At 37.4% G+C, this 15,038-nt stretch overlaps 1 protein-coding gene across 1 annotated transcript; it reads left to right on the forward strand.

Annotated features, from left to right (window-relative positions):
* The first annotated feature begins 1,673 nt into the window (after positions 1–1,673).
* LOC134540004 (splicing factor 3B subunit 6) lies at positions 1,674–14,134 on the forward strand. The gene is made up of 4 exons (XM_063382422.1): positions 1,674–1,884; positions 9,632–9,750; positions 13,056–13,185; positions 13,911–14,134. Exons 1-4 carry the CDS (start codon positions 1,855–1,857, stop codon positions 14,004–14,006), a joined length of 375 nt encoding a protein of 124 aa, XP_063238492.1. The 5' UTR covers positions 1,674–1,854; the 3' UTR covers positions 14,007–14,134.
* The last annotated feature ends 904 nt before the right edge of the window (positions 14,135–15,038 follow it).

Here is a 15,038-nt window from a genome sequence, read left to right on the forward strand (position 1 = left end):
TTGCAATGCCTGCATTAAGAGCATCAAAGTGTTTCAAAAGCTGTAGCTGTAATTGCAATTGTAGCAAGTCTCAGTAAACTAGAAGAGAAATCTAAGAAAAGGAAACGCAGATGGTGGACGAGACAGTGGATACTTTCCCGGCAAACAAATGGTGTTTTACCCCTTTTTGTCATGAACTTCGATACGAAGATGCCGATTCATTTCCGAACTATGTAATAATGGATTCTGAAAGTTTTGATCTTCTTCTTTCAATTGTGGAGTCTCGCATTGCAAAGAAGGATACTCATTTGTGCCAGTCTATACCAGCAAAGCAGAGGCTGGCAGTTACATTAAGATTTTTGGCGACAGGGGAATCATTTAAGTCCCTTATGTTCTCTATTAGTATTCCACACAACACCATCTCAAAATTTTTACCTGAAATTTGTAGTGCAATTTATAGTGCTCTTCAAAAACAATATTTAAAAGTATGTTTAGTATGAATAAAACATATAATTAAATGTAAATCTGCAAGTAGGCATATCCCTTCTCATTCCCGCTTATTTTCTCACCCAACTAGCTGCTGTTATATGGACACTTTCACTTGTATTTCATCAAAATTGTTCCTATACTTTAAAGTGAATGTGTTAATTTTTGCTGTGTTTAGAAATTGGCAATATTGTTTTATTTTGAATTAAGTGTATTTACTGTTACAAACCTCAACCTGAGCCTTTAAGCTAACTTCACCTAGTCACATTATCTCTTTAAAATAATTTTTTAACGAGATATTAGACCAGGTATTCTTGTTTCGTACAGCCTGGGAAGTATAGGCTTGCTGACAAGGATCTGCTACACAAATATTTACATTCACGAAAAATAGTATTACTTTCAAAACTTAAATAATAATAATTGAACACGTAGGCAGAATTTTAATATTTCTAGGCCTTTCTTGCAAATCACCAGAGCTACTTGCTTACTCAGAGATGTTGCTTTAACATAAGTCAGTACCATCTATTGTCAGGAAATTATGAGTCTAGGTATATTCCAGAAAATTCCAGACAATACTTACAGAGTAGCAGCTATTGTGAAATAAGGAGAACAATGACTTATAAGAAAGATTGATTGGGTAAGCCAAAATAAGTCTCTGAATTGAAATATTTTAAAATTTATTTTAGGTGTTATTAGTTTGGATTTGTAGGTAAAAGTTCCGAAATGCATATCCTAGTTTTGATACCTCATTCCTGATGGCACATTTTGTACGCAATGCTTGCTGTTTTAATTTAGTGTATCAACAATACCTGAACATAAGCAAAACTGGTATAGCAATCAAATAATGATCGTAAGTTGAATAGATGTTTTCTGGTTTAAGGACCATAATATTCCAAAACTACAGCAACTTCTTTTAGTCAAATATATTAACCTGCACTTCCGTACATACAGATTCAATTGGAGGAAAATATACAATAACAATTATTCCAGCAGGAAATAAAATAGTATTAATTCAATTACTGCATTTATTTCCCATTCGCCATTGCTGATATTTAAACTATTACACTTCGGAAACGGAAACAAAAGCGGCCGCTTTATTTTAGATAACTCTGATTGGCTGATCCCATCCAACATCCAACATATTTTAGAACCAGTCCTATACGTAAAATATTTGAAGGAAACTCTAGACATTCAATCTCTCAAATAAACATGGCTGCGATAGTGACGTTTAACGTGACGTCACAACCCTCAAAGATATTGGATCCAACATATTGGAAGGTGTTGGAAGCTAAAATTTGACAGTGTGACAGGGCCTTTAGTGGTGTTTAGTTAGAGAGCATATTTTACAGTTATATTCTGACACGGGTGAAATCTTAATACTTCGTAACAATGGCGATGATGCAACAACGAAGAACCAATGTAAGTTGTAAATAGGCTTAATTTTTGTATTAATACACAAGGGTTAGTATAATTCTATTTTCCGTGGGAAAATTTAAATCAGACAGTGCTATCTTTAGTAGTGTGAATAATTTGATGATACAGTATTGACGTCATTTAGAATGTCTAATTATTCTGTGAGAAAGTTATTTAATAATAAAATAAATTTAACTGTTTGTTTGGTTAGGTAAGTCACTCAAAAAGTACTGCGAAAAAATTTCGAACGGTTGGTTAAGTTAGTGGAATTTAAAATACTGTAAATCCGTTTAAAAGCTTGGTTATGTTCTGTGAGTAAAAAGTCGCGACTCTAGGAAATATTTACCATTTATATAAAGCAGATACGAATTTACAACTTGCAAGTTTAATCCATTTATTTGTTGAATGAATATGCCTCCTTTTAACAGAATTAACCTCGTAAACTTTCACCTTCCTATCAAATATAAATAAGTTTTTTTATATTAAATATACGGTAAAAGTTTTGTATTACGTATCCAAGTCTATCCCTTGTTCCTAATGGCATGATCCTGAATACATTGATACTGTGGTGATGTTACAATGAATAATTATAGTTGTATTATCTAATCAAAGAAAAATCCTAAAATGGATTTATTTTCACTTCCTAACCTTGAATTATAATTTTTTTTATATTCAGGATCTTTCGATGTAAAAAACTAAAACAGTAAGCATCATGTACCTCAGGATCAATCATACAGGATCATGCCATCAGGATCAAGGGATGAACTTGGATATGTGATACAGAACAAATACCTTAATTTGATAATATTTTAGCCATAGCTTTTCCGGTAAATATTTACTTGGGCGGTATTTCCGAAAAAAAAAATGTTAAAAATCCGAAAATACCTTTATTTTATGCTCTTCAACTTCCTCTTTTCATTAAAAGTGGCGGAGGTAAGAAATTCCAAATACGTTAGGAGATATCGAATTTTTAAATTTCATCATATGTAGTTGAGCGGTATTTGCAAAAAAAAATGTTAAAAATCCGAAAATACCTTTATGATATGCTCTTCAACTTCCTCTTTTCATTAAAAGCGGCGGAGATAAGAAATTCCAAATACTTTAGGAGATATCGAATTTTTTAATTTTGCAATACAAGACCTGTGGAACCATTCGAGCGGCGCCATTTTTGTTATTTTGCCGTGCGTTCGTGAGACGTGAATACGTGAATCGTGAATGCGTAATTAATAAAATGGTTGATTAGGTCAGGTCAGTTACATTATTAATACTTTCAAACTAAGCCGACATTAAAAATTATTTTGTGAATTAATTTTAATGGCTGTTTAGTTTTAAAATATTTATAATGTAACTGACCTGACCAAACAAACCCGGACAAAGGGTGAACAGTAAACTAAAATGGTCGATTAGGTCAGGTCAGTTACATTATAAATACTTTCAAACTAAGGTGATATTAAAAATAATGTGAATTAATTTTAATTATTCCTTAGTTTTAAATTATTTATAATGTAACTGACCTTACCTAACAAACCCGTAACAAAGGATGTACAGTAACAACTGACGTAAATTTTTTTGTTACTTATTACTTGCGCAACAATATCAAAATAACAAATAAGACTTTAAAATTAGAAACGTTAAAAACTCACCTAAGTTGGAGGCGGTAATTAAACACCGTTTTAAACAATAATTGAACTAAATAATCACGTATTAGTTAATTTGAATTCTGGCCTATCACGAACAATCACGTGACATCATTATCCAATAAAAAAAAAAATCGTACGTAAACAAGAAACAATGGTGCACGCACGCCACAGGAATGCGCTGGTTTTGTGCTGAAGTTTAAAAATTCGATATCTCCTAAAGTATTTGGAATTTCTAATCTCCGCCGCTTTTAATGAAAAGAGGAAGTTGAAGAGCATATAATAAAGGTATTTTCGGATTTTTAACATTTTTTTCGCAAATACCGCTCAACTACATATAAAGAAATTTAAAAATTCGATATCTCCTAAAGTATTTGGAATTTATAATCTCCGCCGCTTTTAATGAAAAGAGGAAGTTGAAGAGCATTATTTAAAGGTATTTTCGGATTTTTAACATTTTTTTTCGGAAATACCGCCCAAGTAAATATTTACCGCTTTTCCATGGAAAGTTTTGTGAAACTGGTATGTTTTGAAAATTACTAATGTTTTTTGACTGAACTGAAAAATAGTGATATCAATTTCCCACTGGATTCTGAAATATCGAATAGTGAACTGTACAGAAGTTAGCTCTATCTGTCTGGCTGGGTGCATCATCACACAGCGAGCTTGGGACAACAACAACCTAAGTCATCCCATGCAACCACGGCAAATTCCATCCTGGTGTTTATTTTTTATTTTTAAATCAAAATGTGTGATGATACAAATAGAACTGATATGTGAGCAAACCATTGTAGAGGTTGAACCAGAGCCTTTGAGGTCCTCATGGTGTGGTTTTCATGGTATCTGTCACAAACATTATTTTTTTCCGCCAAAAAGCAACTCATACCAATAGAGCTGATATATATTAAAATAACTTGCAATATCACACACATTCACACTTTATTAAATGCTGTGTAAAATAACTATCAAAGGGATTAATTAAGATCCCAATTTCATAACAATACCAATGACATCACCAAGATGACATCGCTTACTTCATTGCCACCCTTAGATTCTTACGGGTTAAATGCGGGAATAAAGGGGTTTTGGGCGGTTAACTAGGTTTTGGGCGGGAAACTATAAAAACACTATTTTTCATGTATTTCATGTTTTTTTTCTTTATCTTAAACTAGACTATAATCTCCCCTCTCTACTCTATTTTGTGATACCAATATTTCATTTTTAAAGAAATTATGTCTATAGATGTTATAAATTATGGCAATATCATGAAATAACAACAGTGTGCCCTATTTATTAGAAAACTTCATGATACTGAAAAGTAGGGACCATGCGTAAATGTGGTGAATTATGAGGAATAAAATGCTGGTACGGTATCACAAAATAAACTATAACGGGTGGGATTCTATTTTATTCACGATACCAATAAAATATTACCTCGAAAAGTCTTACTTTCAAATAATTAAATACCGGTATCACAAAATAGACTATACTTACTGAGTGGGACTGAAGTCTACTTAACGATACCGCAAACATATGGCAAAATGTCGCAAGTTTCACCAAATTAAATACTGGTATCCCTAAACTTCATAGACCTGGTAGAATTTAAGTCTACTTTATGATAACCTAAATTTATAATTTACCTCAATGAAATAGGTGAAAATTACTGCGTCTACATTCTCTCTCACTAAAATCCATAAATTTGTCTGCATATGCAGTAAGAACACTCAGGTTGTAATTGCTTCAGCACAGTCTTTTTGATGACTTCATCAATATGCCTAACATATTGTTAAGTAAACATATATAATATTTTTTTATTATCTGACCTACCCTCACCAAACCTTTTGCCCTGTTTTTATCACTTCAACTTTTGCAAAACTAAACTAACACACAACTCACCCTCACTTAACACATTACATGAAATGCACATAAAACAACTATAAATCACAAATATTTTAAAGGCATAAAAACCCACTTACAATTTTGGCTTTATGGCAATAATATTTTACTACAATTCTTGTAGATATTAAATTCACGCCAAAAAAAATGCCATTTCTCCATTTAAATTATTCTACATCGTGAAACACCAACCTCCGTTTTCCTGTTCACTACTGCCTTTCACACATTCTTTCTCTACACTGCACCGTTATATAAATTTATTGTTACGAGTATGGAAAACTGGTTTGTAAGGACAACACAATTAATTTTATACAGTGTTATTTGTTGCTAATATTTACATTATTAATTAAATCACCACACTTAATGTCTGTTCACAAATCACTACGTATCTGTCAATTTCTAAGGTTCGCACTCCTGGAGCTAGGCTCGACAGTGGTTCGCCCCTCACCTCGTGCCTGTCCACACACACAGTCTCGCGCCACTCGGTCGCACTCGCACGGTCCTGTCGCTCCGCGTCTGCGCCACTCTCCGAACTAGCACCTCACTACTGAACTCACCTGTCCAAACTCACCAGAAGGCAGGCGTCGCCGCTTTTATACCCGTCGGCCGTCTTTCTGGAACTGACTGGAGTGGTTGTGATGGGCCGACCCGATGCTCGAAGCATTCAGAACAGCTACACGTTGTTCACGGTGGCCTCAGTAAGCCCGCGGGATTCCCGGGCCGCTAGGGGGTAGATGGAGGTTGCTTGAGCCGGGGGGGGGGGGGGGGGGGGCGAGGTCGAGCTGACCTTATCCTCAGAGTGGCGCACGTGTGACGTCAGTGGCCGTGCGGGGCTGTCAGACCACCCAGGTACCTGACGCGCGTCGCGGCCTTGCGTCTAACGTTCCTAACATTATTATAAACACGGCCCTGCTCTTGTCTCGTTACTGTTACGCTTATTTCTACACGTATCCAATCAATTTCTTACCATCTGCTTAATACTTAAGTACTTATTTATTCGCTTTATAACATTATTTATATCCATATTAATTCACTCCTCCTCGTACCACAATCATTCGTTTTTATTTTTACGCCATATTTTAGCTTACACTTTTTCCAATATTACATACTATATTTTTTCTTAATTCCACAATTAAATTTGTTATCATTAGCATTGCAACTTCCGTGAGGTCATACATTTCCCCTACTTTATTTCTAACCAATAGGAATCCGTTATTGTTAAATGAACTTTTGACCCTTATCAATTATACCACTGCCTACCACTGTGTTTCAGAACCGTACAAAAACAAATATAGTATGATATTTGAATGGTTAGTATCATTTCAATTCCACAATCACCTGGGCACCAATCCTGGAGCATCAAAGTGATCAATGTGGTCAACAGAAATATACTAGCCTATCTGAAATGATAAACTACAAGTAAATAATGTTTAGAGATATTAAAAACACTTAAACAATTATATAATTATTTTACAATATCGCTCAGCTGTTTTACAGATTTTTAAAGCTTTGGCGTTATGTGAAAATTATGAAACAAGGTTATCAAAATGAACTAAACTTAAAAGTTAACGATATAGATTATTATTGCCAAAAATTTGCAGAATATTTCTCTAGTGCTAGGGTTAACTGATAAATACCTGAACTGATTCTTAAGTTATCTTAAAGATAGAAATTTCTATGTTTTGATAAATAATTTCATTCTAAATTACATGTTGCTAGCTCATGTGTTTCACAAGGTGTGAATCCGTCACTCTTTCTTTTTAATACTTCATAGATATAATTAAAAAGCTAAACCAACTATGGTGTAACTTAAACTCTTGGTCGGACAAAACTATAATAAAACCACTACCATAACATGCAATAGAAAATACCATCCATTAATTTTAATTATAAACTCGTATATCAATCTATTAAGAAATCCAAAATTATTGGAGATTTCAGTATCTCTCTTGATTCTAAATTATTCTTCCATTATCATATTCAATCAATAATATCAAATGTGAGTCAAACTCTTGCTCTTATTGAATGTATTAAATTTAATGCATCTAAATTTTGTTCCATTCTCAATCTTTTTATATCCTTAGATCTAAATTATAATACGGCTCTATCATTTGGAACACCATTAGGAAAACTGACAATAGGTTACAACAATACGATACACATGCGATTGGGCCCACCCTGGTCCTTATTCTCCCAATTCTTAACGCCTCCTCCTTAAGTGCTTTCCTCTTCTCACAGTCAGTGTCTTCCCCCTACCCCTTTCTCACCAGGAATACTTGCTTCCCTCTTTTGATTCGTCTCCACTCTCTCTGGATCTTCCACTCCTGATCTCTCCTCCGTCTATACCTCACCCCTCCCCCTCTGCCCAACTTTTCCCCAGGCCACCCTGCTTGCTCTCTTTAATCACCTGAAGCAGTGTCTCCTATCCTCCTCCTGTGCAGTATGTCCCACCCTAGCTCCTTCATCATCACCTGCGTTGCTCCCTTTCCAGCTGTTTGATCTCCTTCCCCGGGTGCGAATACTTTCCTTCCTGTCCTCTTTAGTGTCCCACTTCTCCCCTTCTTGACCACATGTTTGCATGTTAGAGTCCAAAACCAATTAATCAGAATTACAAGTCAAAACAAGAATTTTAGTGATGAAGTAAATTTACAATCCCCTCTTGTCAGAAAGAGATATTTTAGATGCACTGTTTTGTAAGGAACCCTTATGAAAATAACCGGAAATATATTCTCCTCTTTCAACAGTCAATACCAACTTTTTATTATACTTCAACAAGTATAACAGCTCTTCCTTTCTTTATTAAACAAGTAAATAACTAAAAAGAGTGGTACTATCCCATAATTCTCTTCCCTAGTATTCATATCTTTGTACCTGTTTTGTATTTGTTCTCTTGTGTCTTTGTGTGAATGTTTATGTTGCTTGTATCAGTGTTTTTGCAATATGCCTACATCTAATACATGTACATATGTCACAATTATAATAATTTTTTTTAAAAATTTATTAAGACAAACCAAAAAAATTGTTAGAATTTTATTACCTTTTCACACATAAAAAAATCACCTTACATTTAAATCCATTTCATTTACAGAACACTCTTTAAGAAGTGTTTGGGGGAATCATTGCACCTCCGTGAGGAAGAGGGGGTGGGGGAACAGCCTCGACCAATCAGAGCCACCTACCCCCAGGCCGATGGTTGCAAAAGGGGTGAAGGACTGCTTGTCTTTTATTGTCTTCCGGGCTTCTAGTAGTCATTACTTCACTGACTTTGATTTGATTAAGTAAGTTAAGTTTGTGTGGTTTCTTCATTCTCAATCAAAGCCGTCAGGCTAGAGCTGGTTCTGTCCACCTACCTTGATACCTAGGTTCCATCTCCTTGATGTCTTGGTGGAACCATTCACCTTGTTCTTCACTGACGCTCCCCAAGTTTTCCGGAAAATAGTTCACATGCAAGTGTAAGAAGTGAACATTTAGACTTATCCTGCAACCTTATTGTTCAAACGCATGCAACGTGCGTTCCACCTGTAGTTCGGATCCTTCACGTTACCAAAGAACTTCTTCTGGAAACTCCTTGAAACAATTCCAGGCTTCCTTCTCCTTCTCATCCGTCATCGAAACAAATTGTGCATCGGCGAAAAGTTTCCTTATGTCTGTACCTACAAAGATCCCTTCTCTCAGCTTGACGTCACTTAAACCAGGAAACACGGAGCATAAGTACTTGAAACATGCACCTGCTTGATTGAGAGACTTTACGAGTTGTTTCATCAACCCAAGCTTTATGTGTACAGGAAGTAGCAGGATTTTGTCAGAAGGAACCAAACTGTCTCTAATGACATTCTTTTCGCCTGGCAATGGAGAATCTCTTGATGGCCTGTCTATTTTTTTTTTCTAGTGGGAATTTCTGTCACGGCTATCCCAAAATAGAAATTGTGGAAATTTTTATTTTTATTTAAAGTAAAATGTGGCTTTCACCACTATCAAAACAACACTATTTTAATGGGAAAAAATTATCAATTCAAACATATTGTGTGCTGGTTATCATACCATCTTAATGAAATAAACAGCATTTATAAAAATAAAACCAATAACACCAAAATCTTTTTACACTACTCCGATGGGTATATCATATAGGTACATTTTAGTTCAACTAGCAGAAATGTGGGTTGCATGTGTGTTGTGGTTCTGTTACGTGTATGCTCACGTAACCTGTGTGTTGCCAACAGGTGAGACTCCCACCGGAAGTGAACAGGATACTGTACGTGAGGAACCTGCCGTATAAGATCACAGCGGAGGAGATGTACGACATATTCGGGAAGTACGGGGCCATCAGGCAAATCAGAGTGTGAGTAACAAGACTCGTGACTGTCTTCCATCGCTTGCACAGCAGAGCATTTAGACTTTTTTTAAGAAATGAGGATGTTGACGGAACAGAAACTAAGCATTTTGGCTTTAATGTAATTTTGTGATTCATGCGTGCTTTTCTCAGGTCTGTGGATGTAGATTGTTTAATATATGTCTGGGGGCTTTTGAAATTGCGAATTTTGCTCCACTGTGTGGACGCTTTCTCAGGGTCATGTTGTCATCTGCGTAGGGATGGAGACTCGAATCCCGTCTTGCCATCGACTGTCGTGAATGCATAATGAAACTGAAGGACCGGTCCTGAAAAGTCCCAAAATAAAACGGTAACGTTGCTGGAAGTCACGAAACTTTAATTTCCAGCAGCCGCTTGCTAACTTGCGTTTTGTTTTTTGACGCTTCACTTCAGTTAAATGTCCATAAATTAAATATGATTAGTTCGAGAATGCTCTCTTCAATTAAGTAGAAATTATCTGTGAAAAAGTTTTTTGTTATCTAACATAATTAGTAGAGCTCTATTTTTTATTCTGTTTACTTTGACTTGTGATGCGTAAGAAAATTACCCTGTGCTATCAAAACATTGGAAAAAAGGTCCTGAAGAAGTCCTGCTAGGTGTCGGTAGGCATTCGGAATACTTGTGGGCTCTGCAGGCATTTCACACACCTTATGCGTACAGATTTCGTCGGGTAGTCGCTCCAGGATAAGATACGTGTTTATTCAAAGGCACTTTTACCATGGAAACAGTCCATCACACACAGTTAAAACGAGCTAGAAGCCTTATGGCACGTTGTCAGACAAGTGAGGGCCCTGTGCACGCCACGTGATTGGTCCGACGCACAGGAGCGACACATCTGCCTGCTCTGCTGGGGCCTGTGATGTGCACTCTTGTGCCACACGGTGATCATTAACCACAGCAAACAGGGCCGTGGGCGAATCAGTCTTGCAAAGTGACACTGTGCAACTTGAACACTTAATTAATTTGACATACAATATTCCTTTTAATAAAGTAATAAGCAACTGGTGTCCACTGGTACCCAGTGGGTGTGTTCGTGTCCGTTTCTGTTAGTAAAATGACTCCTGTAAAAGAACATGACCCTGGGAATTAAAGGCATTAAGTTACAGTTAAACGTTACATTAGTTAGCGGTGCAGTCCACGGAGTCTACGCCATTCACCCTGGAGATGACTGGTGCGCTGTTCACTCACACTCACGTAGCTCGCAGGTGGTGTTCAGCAGAAAAGAGGAGGGTCGTGGTGGGACACATTGGGCTCACGGGAGAGGCGTAGTCCCTGGTTTGTCTAAGTGAAGGAAGAATCTTAATTGTCCAACACTAACACAGACCCAAAGACAAAAATTTGACTTAAAATGTTCCTCGTCAATACTTCTGTAATTGTATATAAATTCCTGTAGGATGGGTCATAGGTGCCTATGCAAACCTTGTAACAACCCAGATTACAGCCTTCCTCATGCAATCCATGCAATTTGTTATAAATTTTTTTCATAGTTCAGGTTAGACGTAAAGTGTTTCACAAGGTTTATTGTTTTTATTTTTAAAATGCCTAAGTTTATTTTTGTATTTTTTTTTTTTTTTTTTTTGCTGGCTTCTTTGTGTGGGAAGGCATTCTGACGTAATTTTCCTTCGTTATTTCCACGACCGAGGCTTTGTTTCACACGCTAGGCGTTTGAGTCACGGTCACGGGTGTGTGAGAAGGAGACACAATCGCTGCGTCGTGGGAACAGAAGTAAGTATTTTGTGGGAGTTTCTGTTGCCATGCGCCGTGATTGGCTGAGAATTACGTCAGGAAGGAAGGTTGTAAGGTCAGTCATTAGCCGAGCGGTTTTGGTCGGGCGATGGCTCCATGTTTTATCTTTTCTGGATGTACAGTTAAAATTATTTGTTGTGCGAAATATATTGTGATTTTTACATGAATAAAAAAAAAACAGGCAATACATTGAACATTGAGTATAATCACCTAATTTTGAGCTAGCCGGAGGTGGTGAGTGGTGACGACCTAACCCATTGAGGCATCTTGCGTAGTGTCACATGGCCCAGTCGTTTCCAAATGTACAACACTTCTATTTGTCCTAGCGGCTGCTGTAACGGAACAGCCTCATTGTGATCTGTAGATAGGAGCTCAGAAGGTTAAGTGCGGAGTGTGATTCAAGGTCGCCACTCATATCATCAGTGCTGAAAATATTGGTTGTCATCGTTAGAGGGAAGATACTGCAACATTGCCTGCCCGTGGTAGAGTTATTAGTTTGATTCAGAATGCTCAAAGGTCCTGTCACACTCTCATCTTTAATCTTTGACAAAATAATGTTTTCATATTATGTTATCAAACAAATTTGAACACTTACTCACATACGTACATTTCAAATTCTGTTAACGCTGTCAAACTTTATTATTTTATAAATTAATTCAGGTTCTTATAACCATAGCTGTACTTATAGATATTATTATAAATAATACATCTTTACATAAGATGAAAAGTTTGTGCCAGGTAATATTGTTTTTTGCTTCTCTCAAAATTTTTAATAATATAAAATTTATAAATACTTTTTGCACGATATGATCTTTGTTTCATTTCTAAAATTAATTATTTAAGTATGCACCTCAATCAAAAAATTCACTGTCCTGGATATCTGTTGTGCGAAAAAAATTTAGTTTTATAACCACTTTTGTGCCTTGGTATCTGAACAGAGATTGTCAAAATCCAGTATTGTTCTTAGCTATGTAACTTAAATATTATCTTAAAGATTACAATTAGCTAAAACAATTCTGAAATAGTCAGCTCTTGGGAGACTAGCACCTGAGAGGGACGCTCAACTTAATCACTGATCACCTGGACTCACCTATTACTGACTCCTACGAGCTGGCAGACAGCGACTTGTCCTACATTTGTACAAATGATGGCTGTATCATGAACACCCAAACCCCAATTAATGACTCATTACCTTGGGGTCATTGCCCACCAGAGTGAGGCTAATGAATGTTTTCTTTCACACACTTCATTTTTGAATTGCGTGCTTGTTAACACGGACCTACTCTGTCCGAGTGCTTAGAAACCTCACACCCAACCCTCCAACACGATCCAGTGTCACTCAATTTTCAAAATCCAATCCAAAAACTATATGAGTAGGTTTCTCACCAACCACTTGCGTGCGACCTCCGTGTGACTGTCTCATGCTATCCAGTGACCACTCCGATGCTGGCACCTGCACGATGCTGAGCCAACACCGCTCCCGGTGTAGTTCGAGGGAGCAGATCCAGAAACTAGTGTTGGTGTTGCAGAGGGAACACGCCCGAGACCAGGGGAACCGCGTTTGTGGTGTACGAGGATATTTTCGATGCGAAGAACGCGTGCGACCACTTGTCGGGTTTCAACGTCTGCAACCGCTACCTGGTCGTGCTGTACTACCAGGTGAGTCTCCGTCCGTGCTTTCGCCGTGTCTGTCTTTCTGTGCGCGTTTCATTGGCCGGGGCGTAAAGTACAAGTGGCATAGTAACGAAATCTGAAGACAAATCATTAAGTTGTCTGATCGAAGAAATGATATTTTGGCATTGATTTGTTATAAATTATCAACTTTTAATGAGTGCTGATTGCTGCTGTAAAATCTTCCTTGTTTAAAAATACATTTTATAAGCTGTTGCATACTGAGGCAAATTTTAGAATTTTTAATAGCAGTTTTGTAAAAAAATTTTGGTATTTATTTTTGTGATAATATTTCAAGTTATAATATGTAAAAGCAGCAAGTAAAAAAAAAAATCTTTTGGGAGAATGAATGATGCCTTTGTGCTCACAGTGGCACATTTTACGTACCTTCACATACCTTCAAGTAGAGTAGGCCTACTTTCTCACCAGATCCCAGAGTATTTGTAGTTGTTAGCAGGGCCTGCCTGAGCTAGATGGGCAGTGTGGAGCAATGGCACTGTAGGAATTTTGTTCAAAGGGAGAGAGGGTTTTATTTGAAGAAAAAAAATGAAAATGTAAATTAGGTTTTGGGGATTCAAAAAACTTCCATTACTATTGACACTAACACACGGAAGTGTGAAGTAGCCGTAGACGCAGTGTAGCTGCAGGCGATGTCTTGGCTGATGTCCTCCCAACTGGTCGGGGGCTGAAGCAGCGTGGCGCGTGTGTCGCAGAGCAACAAGGCCTTCAAGCGGCTCGACATGGAGAAGAAGCGGGAGGAGCTGGACAAGGTGAAGAGCAAGTATGGCATCATCCCCGACGAGAAGTAGCCGTGCCACGTCAGCACGCTCCTGCACTCTCCGTTCACCAGTTGGAAACAACTCTCGAATTCACAACTCAATTTCTAATAGTTGGTGTAATTTTGTACATAATTTCCATTAAATAATAGTTTCTTGTAGATTTGTGAATAACATATTTTTTTTTTTCCTTCAAACTTATAATTTCCTTTGAATAATCATTTCCTCTTGTAGATTTGTGAACAACATATTTGTTTCCTTCATTTTCCGATGATTAAACCTACAATGTCCATTGAATAATCATTTCCTCTTGCAGATTTGTGAATAACATATTTGTTTCCTTGATTGTCCAACGATCAAACCTTTTTCGTCTCGTCAAGACAGACAAGAGTTCAATCCTGGTGGACATTTACTGTTCAGAAGGGAAAAACTCCGGCAGACATCTGTGTAATTCCACCGGTTTTCCTGTCTTGCATAATCTGCTCTCCATTTGAGTCTCGGCTGAAGGAGACAAGATTCCTGTTACCTCCTTTTGTATCGCTTGTAACCACTGGGATAGCAGAGCATTGATTCATCTGCTTACATCAGACATCACCAATCTTTGGTGCCGCACATTCTTTTTTCCGGCATCAATCAGATGTTTGAAATCACATCAAAAAGATGGGAAAGCGAATGAAAATAAATTAAACATATTTAAATTACTTAACGATTAATTATAGGGTTTTATTATTACTACTATTAAATTATACGGCCGAGTATTTTAAAAAAAAGTGTTTATGTACTTATTAGTGCAGTTAGGAGTTATACTTATTGTTACAAACACCAGCAGGGCCACAATGGGCGCCGGGTTCGGAGCTGGCTGGTGTCAGGCGCATGTCACCTGGCCTCCACTGACGTGAGACAAGCCACGCGTGCCACTACCCCTCTTCCCTCCTTCCTCTTGCCTCTGCGTCGTCAGCTACAGCTGAGGGGCCTGGGAAATCCCGTGGGCTGTCGACTGTTCGGGCGTCGGGTCAGCCCGGGATGACGCGGCTCGTCATCAGCTCCTCTTGTTCCATCGAGAAG

Source organism: Bacillus rossius, chromosome 16 (assembly GCF_032445375.1).
Source record: "Bacillus rossius redtenbacheri isolate Brsri chromosome 16, Brsri_v3, whole genome shotgun sequence".
In the NCBI taxonomy this organism is placed as follows: domain Eukaryota; kingdom Metazoa; phylum Arthropoda; class Insecta; order Phasmatodea; family Bacillidae; genus Bacillus; species Bacillus rossius.